We start from the raw sequence: 17588 nt of genomic DNA on the forward strand, positions 1-17588 counted from the left end.
ATAATTGGCCCACTATTGTTCTCACTTTATATAAACAACATTGGTGATGATGTCAGATATTGTAAATTCCATTTATATGCAGATGACACAGTGATGTACTCTATTGCTCCAACAGCGGACCAAGCTTTAATGCAGTTGGAGTCTGATTTTAGGATACTACAGGGGTCTCTTTTACAGCTTAAACTTGTTTTAAACGCTAAGAAAACAAATGTCATGTTTTTTTCTAGGTCTAAACTCTCAGTTAGAAACACGTTTGTAATCACTAGCTTGGATGGTACTCAAATCAATAAGGTCTCTGCATATAAATACTTAGGGGTATGGTTAGATGATAGGCTTTCTTTTAAAAAACATGTTACTGAATTGGGAAAAAAGCTCAAATTCAAGATAGGATTCCTTTACAGAAACAGGGCTTGTCTGTCCTCTGTAAATAGGAAAAAAATTGTGCAGGCTACTTTTATGTCCGTTTTAGATTATGGTGATATTATCTATATGCATGCATCGGCAAACACATTAAAACCACTGGATGCTATTTACCATTGTGCACTCAGGTTTATCACGGGTGATAGTTACAGAACTCATCACTGTATCCTATATCAACATGTGGGTTGGGTCTCTCTATCTGTGAGGCGAGAGCAACATGCTCTCTTGTTTATTTATAAAGCACTTCTTTTAAAACTACCTCCATATATATCATCATTAATTTCCACAAGATGTAATAATTTTAAAACCAGATCACAGATGTGGATTACATTAGAGACTCCTGCGGTCTCCACAGAGTTGGGTAGGACTGCCTTCAGTTCCTTTGCACCTTATTCATGGAACAAACTGCAGATCCAACTTAAGTTAGACACTCTGGTGTCCCTTGCCCATTTTAAAATGCTTATGGAGGATCAATATGATGTTGTCTGTGATTGTTTCTGTTGAATTGTGTATGTTTTGAAATGTTCTTGTCTGTATGTCTAAAACTGTACATGTCAACATGTTTACACAGGGCACAGCCGTAAAAGAGATCCAGGTCTCAGTCTGTTTTCCCTGTTAAAATAAAGATAAAATAAAAAATAAAAATAAAATAAAAAATCATGACATAAATGACACATCATACAGATGGCCGTGTGTGTGTGGGCACGCATGGTAAAGTGACAGGGGATCTTTAGAGGTGATGAAATCACCTGTGACTGGTAAGCAAGACCCCCCTCAGTGTGATCTACATGCTAAATCAGCTGTACCACACAGACAGAGGCAGAAAATACAACACCACGGAATATGGAACGATATCCAATTATATTAGTATGTCAAATGAAGGCCATACCAATATATTCCCCCAAAGTACAGTATGTTCAAATCTAATGACGCATCAATGCTTTTGAGAGCAGGGATGTCAACTAAGGACCATACTTATGCGGAAAATATATCTAAACAGTTTATTTGACATACTAATATCAATATCATTGGATATCATTGAACAAGGAAAGTACGCCGATTAGACAGGGTGTCTGAGAATAAGGAGTTTTAAGTTGGAGCGATCAATCTTTTGGCTGGTCCACTGTGGCTCTTACCAGCGCAGGGCGATCTTGATGGGCGTGGTGAGGCAGGAGGTGAAGAGGTCAGCGGGGAGGTCAGGGTTCATGGGCAGTAGCTCTGAGGCCTCGCAGGCGGCTAGCTGGATACAGTTCTTCATGGAGGGGGGGAGAGGCATCTGGGCCAGGGGGTGGTTGGGGTTAATGGCTGCCACCTGGAAGAGAACAAAAGACTTGGATTGGAGATGAAGCTAAGAGGCTATACAGAGACACAGGTCAAACAAATAAGCTACACAGACGGACACACCGATTCCATGCTATCCCCGTCTGAATAAAATATGAGTTTGTATTCAAAAATAAAATAAAAAAGGTACAGAGAAGACCAGGGCATAATAGAGAAAATATGTAATACTGAACTCGTGCACTTGACCCCCCCCCGCCCCAGCTCTGACTTTGCTGATAGCTACTTCATTGAGGGAAGGTGTCCCACCTAGACATCTTAAGATGAATGCACTCAATGTAAGTCACTCTGGATAAGAGCCCTGCTAAATGACTCAAATGTAAATAAAGTCAGAGCGAAAAAGAGAGGTAAAGGGAAAGAGAAATAACAGTAGACACAGAACAAGAGAGAAGGGAAAACCAACCAGAGATGGTAACGCCGAGCAAGAGAAAGAGGACCAGATAAAAGAACAAGAACAGAACCAACAGAAAAGAGAAGAGACAGATAACAGGCCAGAGGGATGTGCAGGTCAGAGAAAGGGAGTGAAAACCTTTAGGACATTGGATCCTCTCACTGCTCTAAACTTCTGCTATCATCCGGTAATGAGATGTGGAAGAGAGCTTTTGAAGTTCAGGGTGGCGGAGGTGTTCGATAGCATAGTGTATTCTGAACAAACAGCCTCTGGAGCAGATATTGGAAGATGTGATATTATCATTCTGGGGAGGTGGACCGCCTGTACAATGCCATGAATACAAAGGTGTGAGAGAGCGTGTGTGTGTGTGGAATGGACAGGTGTGTGTGTACGTTTGTTCCTGAGTACGTGTGTGTGTGTGTGTCTACTCCTGTATGGGTGTATGGATCCATCCAGACCTGGTGTGATGTCAGTCTGCCTCTAGGCAGCTTGTGGAGGTGAGCTCCATTTTTCATTTGACAACCTCGGAGCGCTCCCTTCCCCTCCTCACCCAGGGCTGTTGACCACGGACTCCCTGGGCTTATAAATACTTCACAGACTTATGACTGAAGCGCTTGTACTTTCGAGCTTCAAATGTGTGACTTCTGCCATAATTCTACAATTCTGGTGCAGCCTAAATCTCCCGATGACTAACAATACGCGACGTACGGCCGAGTTTCAGGCAAGGATCTGGAGATTTGATCCGGCCCTTGGGGGTAATTTTGTACTGATGGCATAGCTGATGCATATGATGGAAGGGTGCAATACAATTTAAAGCACTTTGTCCGTCTAGCCTTATGATAGCAAGCGTCACGGTAGATGGATGGTACCGCGTGTTGAAGAGTGGGACTCTTCACAGGAGATTGAGATTTACCTGCCACTCCAGGTACCATCCCATCCATGAGAGAACAGGGACATTCTGCTTTAAGTGCTAAAAACACTTCCTGTTTTTAAAAACAGCGCTGTGCCAAGCTGGCTATAATTGCTGTGCAGGGAGGAAGTGAAAGGTCTTCTTCAAAGTGTCAACCTAAACACTTACATACAGCGCAGTAGACCAGGGACACATGCCCAGTCGATCAGGCTGTCCTCACATCTCCTTAGTCTATAGGGAGAAAAGGGAATGTGCAACACACACAATGCACTCAAAGGCAAGTGTCACACACAGACCACACAATCTGGAAAACGTGAGGTGAAAAAAGCTAACTTCTCCTCACAGTCAACTCCTCAACATCTGATGCAAGGCATGGTAAACCTAGGCTTATTTTTTATTTACTAACGCCTCTTAGGCCAGAGTGTTAGACGATGGAAGGCTGGTCATGTTTTCCTAAGGGCTAGCTGGTAAACAGACACATTGAAACGCAACCAGACAGACAGACCAGCATTTCCTCCAGATTTTCCACCCTCGGTGATGTGCAAATACAACACTCCAAAACGTTCAATTGAAATGAACAGAGGCATGAAAGTAAGGTGTGTGTGTGTGTGAGAGATTCAGTGTGTTGTATGATTATACATCTCAGTTCAGGGTGCAACAGAGCTATGGGCAGAAGAGCCTTCCTCTCTAATTGTAGCTTGTTATAATGAGGAGACTCCAGAGAAAGGAAACTAAATGTAGGACCTGCAGCTAGCTAACATCTCAGTGTGACGTCCACGTGTGTCTTCATTGCTTTTAGATACAGACTCATAAAATAGCACTATTAAACCTACAGCTCTGCTCAGACCTGTCTGGATTAATAGGGACGTGTGTGTGTGCTGGCGTATGTACACTGTTTATGTCAGTGTCTCGTACGATTACATCTTCTCTGTCACTTCTTAATGATGAAATGGGGAATGTTACACTAACCAACGCAACATGGATATTTTAACTACTCTATAATGCATGATGTATCAACGACGGTGGAACAATATCGTTACACAAATCATTTGGGATATTGTGATACGGGTAAACAATACACCTTATGGAGAACACCACATTACTGCCTAAACCGTCTGCTTTTCAGGAATTAGCATATTAACATATTAGCATATCGTAATCTCATAAATTTGCATTACAATCATGGAAGGATTTTATTTTCATCACACTGGGGTATGCAAATTTTTGTTTACGTACACTAATTCACAGACCTAATCGGGGGGGGGGGGGGTGTATACACGTGCGCGCACACACACACAGACAGCAAGGAGACAAACACACACGGAAGTGTGCATTGACTGAGAACAGATATACCAACAGACAAATGCACAACAAATCAGACTCCATCCGCCCAAAAGAAAGAGCACACGGACACACAAACACATAGTCATTTCCACACAGCAGATAATGCAGTGAGCATCATACGGCTGACTCCATACAGTAAGTTCTGAAATATTTAGCAGGAAGCGGACTGCTCATAACAGAGCACTCAGACACCACACCCCTGACTGAAGGTTGCATGTCTGTTAGAGAGGAGAGAGACACCTCCCCATCCTTCCGCACCACTCCCCCTATTTCCCGGTAAAAAGCCCCTGGTGGGATCAAGTCTGTCCCTGTGTGTGTGTGTGTGTGTGTGTGTGTGTGTGTGTGTGTGTGTGTGTGTGTGTGTGTGTGTGTGTGTGTGTGTGTGTGTGTGTGTGTGTGTGTGTATGAGCGCGAGTGTGAACTAGGGTCACCCTCTTCCTGCACTCTGCTGCAGAGCGTTATGCTGTACCGGAAACAGGGATGGAGGGGACTCCCTGCCTTGGTACTATCATGCATCTTTAATAGTCTTCCGGAACTACCTCCCTCCCTGTCTCTCCACCTGTCTCCTTCCTCTACCTCCCTTATCCTATTTCAATATTCCTCTCATCTATACCCCTCTCTCTTTCCTCTCCCTCCCAACTGCCATCCATCTTTCCATTCCCCTCCTCCAACTCTCTCTCGTTCTCCACCACTCCCCCTTCCCTCTCTTCCTGTTGCTGTGCAGGCGGGGGGGAGGTGCACTGAGGTGTAAAGTGGAGCCATTTTGCTTTCCGCCAGCTGATATTTGTTGTTGAATAAGATTTGTTCAAAATGTCACTTTTATTTTTATTGAAGACCAAGACAGTTTTTTTTCTTTTCTTTTTTACCCTTTTACTCTTAAATTTTGTGGTATCCAATTGATAGTTACAGTCTTGTCTCATCGCTGCGACTCCCGTACGGACTCGGGAGAGGCGAAGGTCGAGAGCCGTGCGTCCTCCGAAACACAACCCAGCCAAGCCACACCGCTTCTTGACACAATGCCCGCTTAACCCGGAATCCAGCTGCACCAATGTGTCAGAGGAAACACTGTACACCTGGCGACCGTGTCAGTGTGCACTGCGCTCGGTCCGCCACAAGAGTCGCTAGTGAGCAATGGGGCAAGGACATCCCTGTCGGCTGCGACAGAGACTGGACTCGAACCCAGAATCTCTAGTGGCACAGCTAGCACTGCGATGCAGTGCCTTAGACCACTGCTCCACTCGGGAGGCCCAAAAGACAGTTCCGTTATGGCACATTAAATTCCATTCAATCACATTGCAATATATCATCCAGAAGGCGAGGTCAGTACAGGTGCATCAAAGCTGGGAACGAGAGACTGAAAAACAGCTTCCATTTCAAGGCCATCAGACTGTTAAATAGCCATCACTAGCACATTAGAGGCTGCTGTCCTATATAGACTAGGAATCACTGGTCACTTTAATAATGTTCACAAATTTTGCATTACTCATCTCATATGTATATACTGTATTCTATCCTATTCTACTGTATCTTAGTCTATGCCGCTCTGACATTGCTCGCCCAAATATTTATATATTCTTAATTCCATTCCTTTACTTTAGATGTCTGTATGGTGTGTAATTGTTTGACATTACTTGTTAGATATTACTGCACTGTTGGAGCTAGAAACACAAGCATTTCGCTACACCCACAATAACTTCTGCTGAACACGTGTACGCGACAAATACAATTTGATTTGATTTCACAACAGTTCCAGCTGGCTGGAGCTAAGAGCTTTAGCCCATAGTGACCCAAAGAGAACCCAGAGTGGCCAATTACACCAACACTTTTTAACAGCTGAGGAGCAAACTCTACTCTATCCCTCTCCCTTGCCCTCTGTTGCTATCTCTCCCTCCCTCCCTCCTCCTTGCCCGCCCCCTCGCTCTACCGCCTATCACGCGCTGACAGCTTTAAGTGTTATTGATGGGCCGCTGGGCCTCGTCTCTCTCCTCCGTCTTTCCATCTCTACATCCCTCTATCGGGCCGTGGCCCCTGCTATCTCAGCCTGGTAAGAGTTGGACACATACACTACCGGTCAAACGTTTCAGAACACCTACTCATTCAAAGGTTTTTCTTAATTTTTTACTATTTTCTACATTGTTGAATAATAATGAAGATATCAAAACTATGAAATAACATATGGAATCAGGTAGTAAACAAAAAATAAAAGTGTTAAAACAAAAAATAAACTTGATTCTTCAAATAGCCTTGATAACAGCTTTGCACACTCTTGGCATTTTCTCAACCAGGTTCATGAGGTAGTCACCTGGAATGCATTTCAATTAACAGGTGTGCCTTCTTAAAAGTTCATTTGTGCAATTTCTTGCCTTCTTAATTGCGTTTGAGCCAATCAGTTGTGTTGTGTCTCAACATCAACTGTTCAGAGGAGACTGTGTGAATCTGGGCTTCATGGTCGAATTGCTGCAAAGAAACCACTACTAATGGACACCAATAAGAAGAAGAGACTTGCATGTGCCAAGAAACATGAGCAATGGACATTAGACCGGTGGAAATTTGTCCTTTGGTCTGGAGTCCAAATGGGATATTCATGGTTCCAACCGCTGTGTCTTTGTGAGAACGCGGTGTGGGTGAATGGATGACCTCTGCATGTGTGGTTCCCACCGTAAAGCATGGAGGAGGTGTTGTTACGGTGTGGGGGTGCTTTGCTGGTGACACTGTCTGATTTATTTAGAATTCAAGGCACACTTAACCAGCGTAGCTACCACAGCATTCTGCCGCGATACGCCATCCCATCTGGTTTGGGCTTAGTGGGACTATCATTTGTTGACCCAACACACCTCCAGGCTGTATAATGGCTATTTTACCAAGGAGAGTGATGGAGTGTTGCATCAGAAGATCTGGCCTCCACAATCCCCCTACCTCAACCAAATTGAGATGGTTTGGGATGAGTTGGACCGCAGAGTGAAGGAAAAGCAGCCAACAAGTGCTCAGCATATGTGGGAACTCCTTCAAGACTGTTGGAAAAGCATTCCAGGTGAAGCTGGTTGAGAGAATGCCAAGAGTGTGCAAAGCTGTTATCAAGGAAAAGGGTGGCTATTTGAAAGATCTGAAAATATAAAATCGATTTTGATTTATTGAACACTTTTTTGGTTACTACATGATTCCATATGTGTTATTTCATCATTTGGATGTCTTCACTATTATTCTACAATGTAGAAAAAAGTGAATAAAGAAAAACCCTTGAATGAGAAGGTGTTCTAAAACTTAGAGTTGATAGAAGGGTTAGAGGGAGCAGGGCAGAGGGAGCCTGAATGGACGGATGGTGAGTGGAGAGAAGCTGTGTTGCAGGTATTGAACTTAGCGTGACTGCACAGTGAAGGATGAGTCTCCTCTCACAATCTGTCTGCCTTTTTCTCAGTCTCTCTAGACTGCATTGGAACACTTTTTCGTCCTTCGCCTCGCTCTGCCATCCCTTCCTCTCCCACTTCTTTTCCCCACGTCCTCCCCCTTTGTATTGCTCGCCCTCTTCTCCCCCTTTCTCTGCATCTCATCATCCCTCCTTGTCCTTCTCTCGCTCACCCTCTTTCTTTCTGCTGTATTCCATATAATCTGAAGTGCGTTCAATCTCCTCCATGAATAATTGAACTGCGTGTTGTAAATTCACTTGAGATGCCATGGCCGGTAAGAAGAAAACAGTGGAATAAAGGGGATGGAGGGATGGTAGGGAGGGGGAGTGGAGATCCTGACCAAACCAAAACACTATCATTAATTCATTTAGCTCCAGCTGCCTATTCGCAGGCTGGGATCACAGAGAGGAGATTGTGAAACGCTTCTTCCATTCAAAAGGTTTATCTGGCTTGCCATTCGGAATTCAACGCAAATTTACACACACATACCTTGGTCTCGCTGCGGGAGTGGTTGTGTGCGTGTATGGGGGAACTCTGTCTGTGTGTGTGTGTGTGTGTGTGTGTGTGTGTGTGTGTGTGTGTGTGTGTGTGTGTGTGTGTGTGTGTACGGTGCATTCATAAAGTATTCAGACAACTTAACTTTCCCATATTTTGTTCGATTACAGCCTTATTCTGAAATGGATTAAACTGCCCCCCCCCCCCCCCCCAATCTACACAAAATACCCCATAATGACAAAGAAAAAAGTTTATTTTGTGGCATTTGTTTTTTTAATGTATAAATGAAATAACACATTTACATAAGTATTTAGACCTTTTACTCAGTACTTTGTTGAAGCACCTTTGGCAGTGATTACAGCCCTGAGTTATCTTGGGTATGATGCTACAAGCTTGACACACCTGTATTTGGGGAGTTTCTCCCATTCTTCTCTGCAGATCCTCTCAAACTCTGTCAGGTTGGATGGGGAGGTGTCACTGCACAGCTATTTTCAGGTCTCTCCTGAGATTTTCGATTGGGTTCAAGTCCGGGCTCTGGCTGGACCACTCAAGGACATTTAGAGACTTGTCACAAAGCCACTCCAGCGTTGTCTTGGCTGTGTGCTTAGGGTCATTGTCCTGTTGGAAGGTGAACCTTCACCCCAGTCTGAGGTCCTGAGTGCTCCGGAGGAGGTTTTCATCAAAGATCTCTGTACTTTAAAAAAATGATAAAATCCCTCGATCCTGACTAGTCCCAGTCCCTGCTGTTGAAAAACATCCCCACAGCATGATGCTGCCACCACCATGCTTCACCGTAGGGATGGTGCCAGGTTTCCTCCAGACGTGACGCTTGGCATTCAGGCCAAAGAATTCCATCTTGGTTTCATCCCACCAGAGAATCTTGTTTCTCATGGTCAGAGTCCTTAGGTGCCTTTTGGCAAACTCCAAGCGGGCTGTCATGTGCCTTTTACTGAGGAGTGGCTTCAGTCTGGCCACTATCATAAAGGCCTGATTGGTGGAGTGCTGCAAGGATGGTTGTCCTTCTGGAAGGTTCTCCCATCTCCACAGAGGAACTCTGGAGCTCTGTCAGTGACTATCGGTTTCTGGGTCACTTCCCTGACAAAGGCCCTTCTCCCCTGATTGCTCAGTTTGGCCGGGTGTCCAGCTCTAGGAAGGGTCTTGGTGGTTCCAAACTTCTTCCATTTAAGAATGATGGAGGCCACTGTGTTCTTGGGGACCTACAATGCCGCAGATATTTTTTGGTACCCTTCCCCAGATCTGTGCCTCGTGCCATTCTGTCTGAGCTCTATGGACAATTCCTTCGACCTCATGGCTTGGTTTTTGCTCTGACAACTGCGGGACCTTATATAGACAGGTGTGTGCCTTTCCAAATCATGCCCAATCAATTAAATTTACAACAAGTGGACTCCAATCAAGTTGTAGGAACATTTCAAAGATGATCTATGGAAACAGGACGCACCTGAGCTCAATTTCGAGTCTCATAGCAATTTATGTAAATCATTTTCTATACATTTACAAAAATGTCTTAAAACCTGTTTGTCATTCTGGGGTATTGTGTGTAGATTCATGAGGAAAATTATTTTTTAAATCCATTTTAGAATAAGCCTGTAATGTAAAACAAATGTGGGAAAAGTCAAGGCCTCTGAATACTTAATGCACAGTATATCTCTCTGCCACCCACCTCTAGCTCCTGCTCTCTCTGCAGGGCGAACTGTTTGAAAGACTTGACGATGATGCCTGCGTTGGAGCAGTCGTAAACGAAGATGGAGGGGCTGCCCATCCACGTCTGGAGGTCGTACACAGACAGAGGGATGTACTGGGTGTAGTTCTACAGGACAGACAGACAGGATGGGGGTTATTAAACATTTTGGTAGACAAACCCAGTAATTAGAAATGTTCTATGTACTACTAGCAATTATTTTTCATACTTGTCCAAAGAGTTTAAGATGTTGCCAAATCCTTCCATCCTCTTTCAACACTAATAATGAAAGAAAGAGGGGTAGATATGGTTTTAACTGTACGGCTGCGTCCCAATTCGCTTATTGGATTGGACGAGGGGAAGCAATGAAAGTCATGATGTTGTTTCTGACTACTGTACTGGGAGATACTCTGTGGGAGTGTTTTTAGGAGGTGGACCGGGGGGGGGGCTGTGACAATGGGGCCTAGGCACACCGTAGCAGACAGTAGGCAGCAGGGCTGGTTTTATAGGACTCATCATTAAGGGGAATAAAGAGAGGAAGAGGAGAGGAGGAGAGGAGGAGAGGCTCTGGGGTGTACTGGGGAGAGGCAGCGCCCAAACCAAGACAGGAGCCGTGTGTCATTTAGAGTGGGTGTGTCCAAAAAATAATGTATTTCTGTAATAACTATTTTTGTTGTTGGTGTGGGTGTGTCTGTGGGATAACTTGTTTAAGTCTAATATCAGTTGACCCAATGGACCTGCTAGTGTGTGTTTGTGTTCGTGTGTATTCAACGACTGGACTTTCGTCTTAGTACGACTATAGAGACAGAAATGGAAGTCATCATTGGACACGCGTGTGTGGGTGAATGAATATTTATGCATGTGTATGTTTCTCTCACCTTGTTGAAGACCCAGATCTCTCCGTTGACGGTGGGTCGGGGGACCCCGTGTCCATTGTAGTGGAAGAGGACACGCTCCTCCTTGGCGTTGCGTCTCAGGGACGTACACAGCTTCTTCACCTCGTCTACGGTGGGGTCCAGACTCTGCTTGTAACGTGCCTGAGAGAGAGACCGAGAGAGAGCGTTAATATGATTTGATGCGATTGTGTGTTGTGTTATCACGCTGCTACAACTACCCGCCTCTCATTTGATCTGACAACATGCGTTCGATTAGAGAAGAGAGGAGAGAGAGAAGGAAAGAGACGCGTCGCAGTTTGAGAGCGTGGACAGACGCGTACACCATAGTTAAGTGTATCGATTAATATCCAGACGCGAGCGTAGAAATATGAATGAGGGGTGAAACGAGAAGCGGGCCAAACACACAGCTCCCTCACGCTATTATTCTGATGTCAAAGGGCGGCAGGTCTTTTCAATTCAACTCCCTCCTCTCCTCTTTCATCATTAAACAACTTTGGAGAAACCGAGCACGTGACAGTCCTTCCAAGACAATGCCTAGAGGACTAGAAATAACTAGATACAACTGAATAGCGCTGCTGAAAGTAGGTTAGGGCTACGGGAGATGTCTCTTTTGTTGTTCTATTTTAATACTATGAGAAAGGAGGTGTATTTGCGTCATTGCTATCCTACCTGGGGAGAATAGAAGAGACTATTGTGCTTGCTGTAATAGGCTTCAGTGGCATATTTAAATAATGCTCCTGCTGCTTGTAAATGAGGGAAACAGGGCCTCGTGGTCAACTAGCAATGAGAGCAGAGTGGGACAACGGCCTGCTGTGTGTGTACACGTCATCGTACACATATGAACGGTGTACGTGGTACGCACATGGGAGTCATACAAACAGTCAAACACAGGTTCTCTCTCGCTCTCAAACAAGACACGCACAAAACGTCAGTCACCTGTCCGCATCCTGTACAATAGTGAGCAATAAGAAATCAATGTTTATTTTATTTGTTTTGTGCTCCAACTACGTTTTTACCTCAAGAGCCATTTAGGAAGTTTTTCTTGGTAAGCCCTTCTCATGACTGCACAATATTACATCAACAGAACCCCCATTCAACCTAGTATTAACCAGTTCCCATTCAACCTAGTATTAACCAGTTCCCATTCAACCTAGTATTAATACTCGGTTGAATGGGAACTGGTTAATACTCGGTTGAATGGGAACTGGTTAATACTAGGTTGAATGGGAACTGGTTAATACTAGGTTGAATGGGAACTGGTTAATACTAGGTTGAATGGGAACTGGTTAATACTAGGTTGAATGGGAACTGGTTAATACTCGGTTGAATGGGAACTGGTTAATACTCGGTTGAATGGGAACTGGTTAATACTAGGTTGAATGGGAACTGGTTAATACTAGGTTGAATGGGAACTGGTTAATACTAGGTTGAATGGGAACTGGTTAATACTAGGTTGAATGGGAACTGGTTAATACTCGGTTGAATGGGAACTGGTTAATACTCGGTTGAATGGGAACTGGTTAATACTAGGTTGAATGGGAACTGGTTAACCAGTTCCCATTCAACCTAGTATTAACCAGTTCCCATTCAACCTAGTATTAACCAACTAACTTTTTTTAACTCCATCAGTTCCCATTCAAGGACTTCAGCATTTAACCCACACAATCATTAGAAACACCAAGCTAATTAGCAACGAACCAAACAGTCCAATATGTATGTGTTCAAAGACATCATCCAGTCTCCCCATTCGGCTTCAAACACACCTTGAAAGCAAAAGTTGCTGATTGAGTTTGGTGCAATCAGATAGGACCGCAGTCTGAACACTGCCTGGCGGATAGACACTCTCAGCGATCCAATGTTAGTCCTTATGAGATCAAGTGTTATCAGCAGCTGCTAATTGTGTTAGAGTTGGGATTTCACAATCGAATGTACACTGAAATGTGAGTGGGGAGAGATGGGGTGGTAACTTGATCAGTTTAGGCTGACTAAACTTTCTTCAGAAAGGAAAGGAGAAAAAGTGAGAGTGAAAGCTAGTTTGTGTACATGTGTCCATCATACACTCAACTGCTGTTCCCCATCTTGACCTGAAGGGGGAGCCCTGGTACCCCACTGGGACTATCCTTGCAGGTATGTCAATGCTCCCAGGAAGTCCTCCTCCCATCTATCTTCTATCCTCCATCTCTGCAGCTAGCGCCCAATGCCCAGCAGTGTCTGAGCAGTCCCATTGGCACTGAGCTGGGAATTTGAGGTGTGTCTGCCCTTCCAGTCTCTGTCTGTCTCTGTTTAGTTGGCTCTATTGAGGTTTCCATGTATTGATCCATCACTCCTAAAACTCTAACTGACTCCATTGGTGCATGAAGTGGTTCTGTTGTTTCTGTCAATGTCAGGACAGATATGGTGCCTGGCGCACGTCAACCTGAACCGAGCTAAACCCTGCCCTGTCTGCTTCAAGGAACAGGTACCAGGGAAGGATACAGATAACCAAGAACACAAAAAGACAGACTCTTACAATCTCAGACATACTGATACCGTAAGCTACTCAAATACTCGCTCTCTCTCACACACATATATATACGGGCTTAGCCTACACGGGCACACAGGAACACACACAGGCAGTCGGTCACACACACACAGAAACATTTTCCACTGATGGTGGACCTGTGGGACTGGGGATAATCCCTGTACTAGAACAAGGAAAAGCACAGAGCGTAACCAACCTCTCATCTCTGATCTGCTCCATAACAAAAAGAGCCTAAGCCCCAAATGGCACCCTATTCCCTACGTGGTGCACTACTTTTGAACAGAGCGAGCTCCAAGGTAGTGCACGGCATACGGAATAGGGTGTCATTTGGGACGGAACCAGAGTGAAGAAGGGGGGGGGAAACGCCCCATCATTAACACACTAAACCTTTCCTAAAGCCATTCTCAACACTGAGGGGTACAGGACAGTAAGCCCACAGGGACATTAGAGACTAAACTCACTCTGATTACAAAGGAAAAGATGGATGGTATTACCAGCCTTGCATAAATGTTGTGTAACAAAAATTCGTGACACAGAGAAAGACGAGAATGAGGAGATACTACTACAGGCAGATTGTAAGCTTGTCACCAGTCTGATAGATTATCAGCTTTCAGTCTTTCTGGTAAAAAAAACTAACAGACTGAAGTTGAAGACCAAAAGCATGTATGCAAAATAAAACAAGTTGCAAAATCAAATTGGACTTGCATACTTTTTACAGATACATTTGTTGCAAGGTACAACAGCAACCTTGAGCTAAAAGCACCAAAGAACAAGCAAGAATAGACAATGTCTGAGGACAGTTTGTATAGTTGACACGAGCAGTGGCTGTGGCACCCCCACTTGTTGTCAAACAGAAATCTGTTGAGCGCTGTGCCTTTTCCTGTCAATGGAAAGGGCTGTTAACATTTCTGCACAAATACTTGGATTGTTTGGCTGAGAAGGAGAACCACAAATCTAAAAGGCAGAGAGAGAGAGCGAGGGAGGAAGAGAGCGAGTAAGAGAAATCGAGAGACTGTCATTTCTCAAGCACTGTATCATCTTCCTGCTTTCAGCTGCCCAGATCAATACTGCTGAGGAGAAATGATGCCAATGGTTTGATGGTGCACACACACACACACACACAAAATGAGCAAGCCTGTACTTCTGTTCACTTTCATAGCATGTTGAAAGACACACACACCCTTTTCATAGATCTGTCAGTGATGACGTGTGTCGGTAAGAAGTCAGCCAGGGGATCCTTTACTTTGTATTCTTCCAATTCGCACTTCAGGAAATTGAAGAGACCCTTCTGTTACTCCTGTTAATAGACAATCACAGTCTCACAGACAGACACATTCTAGTCACAGTAAAGGTTATAGGTAACCATATAAAAGTAATTATATTTCTATGAAGGGTACTGTCCTTGCCAGACTGTGAAATTGCGTAGCATGATGCAAGTGTCATGACAGAATTGTATCACCTTGTAAAAGATTCTCCGGTACTTTTGTATACTTTTTTGCCGAGTAGTTCTGAAAGTAGTGCTCACGAACGAGCCAAAAGTGGTCCCCGAAAATTCTCGCTCTCCCTCTCTGCTCTCCCTCTCTGTGCATCTTGCTAGCTGTCACTCAATTAGTGAAGGGTCTGAACCCCATTGGCTGGAACTTGAATTGCTAAGGGGGGGGGGAATGGCACTGCATAGCTTTCAGAAAACAGTCGCTTTCAAACTAGGGATTTTGTGTCTAATTGAGGTAAGACAATAATTCTGTTCATTGATAATGCATGAATGAACTACACATTGGCACATCCACCCCAAAGTGAGAGGTATAAAAAAAAAAAACGTACTAGTGACAAAAGTTCCGGATCACGTATTTAATCCAGACTGAGCTGTAAATAGCGAAGGGGACTAGAATTGCTTTTTAAATTTTATTTTAATTAAAGGAATCAGCTTTCCCCATCATATCAGTCATTGCATCCCTTTAGAGAGCTATTTATAACTTGTAAGAAATGTTCAGATCAACCAGCCCATGTCAGCTGGTTGTTTAGTAATGTTGTTTAATAACGTTTAAGGTTTTTTAACCCATAGATTGTTGCAATGTTTGAGTCACTCAAATATCACAGTAATACACAGACATAGCAAAATATATAGAACTGCAAGAAAATAAGCTTTAAACCTGCAGAATTCTATCTCCACCAACAATACGGGTGTGAACAGTGTCGTGAACAGTACTTGTGCCCATTGAAATAGGCGTGGATCGCGGGGTGCTCCCCAATACTGGAAGGGGGGCCTGAGTGAAGAAGTTTGGGAACCCCTGTGCTAGTCTATAATGTAAAATATAAAAATATATAATTCACAACTGTTCATGAACCAGCACTGAGTACTGACAGGTTTAGGATGACACAGACGACACATCACTTCCTGGTTAGTATGGGTAAGTGGACAGACAGTTGATCTGGCGTCACCTTTTTCCCCCCGTTGTCAGACGTCCTGCAGGGTGTAATCGTCCCTGATTGACTGGGAGGCCATGTGAAGTGGGTGAGACATGCTCTCTCTCCCCTCCCACAAATTCAAACCATCTTGGAAATGACCATGAAACCACATCTAAGCAATAGTCGCCAAGAGATTGCTACTGTGACGTCAAATAAAGTCTTTGCCTTTCAGTCCTCGTGCAATGGTTAAACAGTGTATGGCTGATATGTGATATACTACCTTCCTCCCCTTCAGTAGATATTATGCTCTGTATGAGCTTGTTCATTGAGAAGAATGGAGAAATCAATCCCCTCATCATCTCTTTTACAAACATGTGCTGCTCTATTCTAGGAGAATCTCCACAGTGGCCCCACAGGCCACAGCTAAACCAGTAACTGATGTAGACTGACGGCTCAACACACACTTGAGTGTGTGAGAGTGACAGTGTTGATACTTTTGCTGCTGCAGTACAACGTAGCCAACTCTCTTTTAATAGACTGGGGATTAGCTGGCACACTCTGCCTGACGTGCGCACGCGCACACACACACACACACACACACACACACACACACACAGCACAGTTAATCAACACTCAAAATAAGCTCTGCATCTGCACAGTCTAGTATGTGTGTGTGTGTGTGCGTGCGCACGTCCACTCCGGAGGAAACGGAAAGGTAACAGGTCGCTAGGATCCACAGACATGCCCTGCAGCCCTTTGAACTCAAGTCAATCTAGTGAGCAAACACTGGGCTTTGCCTGTAATGCATTTCAGACATAGAGCCCAACTCCCTTGAGTAAACAGACACACATGCCATTTGTGAGGGTCCATTTCTGTGTCAGTTGCCATGTGTAGTGGGGGCAGATAGTTCAAATTTGTATAGTGTGTAGGCCCGAAAATAATTTATTTTGTTGTTTGTGTGGGTGGGTGTGGGATAACTTGATTTGGGTCTAATATCAGTGGACCGTGTGTGCACGTGTGCGACTACACTAGGGCTAACCCCATTTAGTCAACTGGTCGATTGTTTGGTAAATAGGCTGGTGGTCGACCGAGATTTCTTTAGACGAGCAGTAGCAACAAAAACAGGTTTATAATGGTGGTGTACAAGACACTAGTCTGATTGGCGCCTGTCTAAGCAGACTGATCCATTTTGGAGGCTGTGGGAATGGCACGGCCCATCACCAAGACATGGGCTACTGAAATTGAATATGGATGCATTATGTAAGAGCAATGGTGGAACACTAGTAAAAAATATTATTATTTTATAACAAATGTGCTTTCTCCTGCTTTAGACAGCAGTCGCCGTCGGCGGTTCAGAAACACAGTGTGCTAGAGTTAGGAGACAAGCAAACAGCCATTGCCTTAATTGTGTAAGAAAAGCGAGGAGAGAGGAAACCCCAACTTAATTAGGTCTATAATCAACAACCTAACTTTCAGAAATCATCCATCTACAGTATCAGTCAAACATTTAAAGAATATATATATTTTACCCCTTTTTCTCCTAAATTTTGTGGTATCCAATTGATAGTTACAGTCTTGTCTCATCGCTGCGACTCCCGTACGGACTCGGGAGAGGCGAAGGTCGAGAGCCGTGCGTCCTCCGAAACACAACCCAGCCAAGCTGCACTGCTTCTTGACACAATGCCCACTTAACCCGGAAGCCAGCCGCACCAATGTGTCAGAGGAAACATCGCACACCTGGCGACCGTGTCAGCGTGCACTGCA

At 44.3% G+C, this 17588-nt stretch overlaps 1 protein-coding gene across 7 annotated transcripts in view; it reads right to left on the reverse strand.

The window, feature by feature from the left end:
* LOC139568663 (regulatory-associated protein of mTOR) overlaps positions 1-17588 on the reverse strand; it is a 177152-nt gene that overhangs the window by 99241 nt on the left and 60323 nt on the right. For all 7 annotated transcript variants that reach the window (XM_071390654.1, XM_071390650.1, XM_071390649.1 and 4 more), the window contains exons 5-7: positions 10880-11038; positions 9984-10130; positions 1557-1732 (exon numbers count right to left, since the gene is read on the reverse strand). In XM_071390654.1, the coding sequence (XP_071246755.1) occupies positions 1557-1732; positions 9984-10130; positions 10880-11038 (482 nt within the window). The remainder of the gene's footprint in view (positions 1-1556; positions 1733-9983; positions 10131-10879; positions 11039-17588) is intronic.

Source organism: Salvelinus alpinus, chromosome 2 (genome assembly GCF_045679555.1).
Source record: "Salvelinus alpinus chromosome 2, SLU_Salpinus.1, whole genome shotgun sequence".
Taxonomy (NCBI): Eukaryota; Metazoa; Chordata; class Actinopteri; order Salmoniformes; family Salmonidae; genus Salvelinus; species Salvelinus alpinus.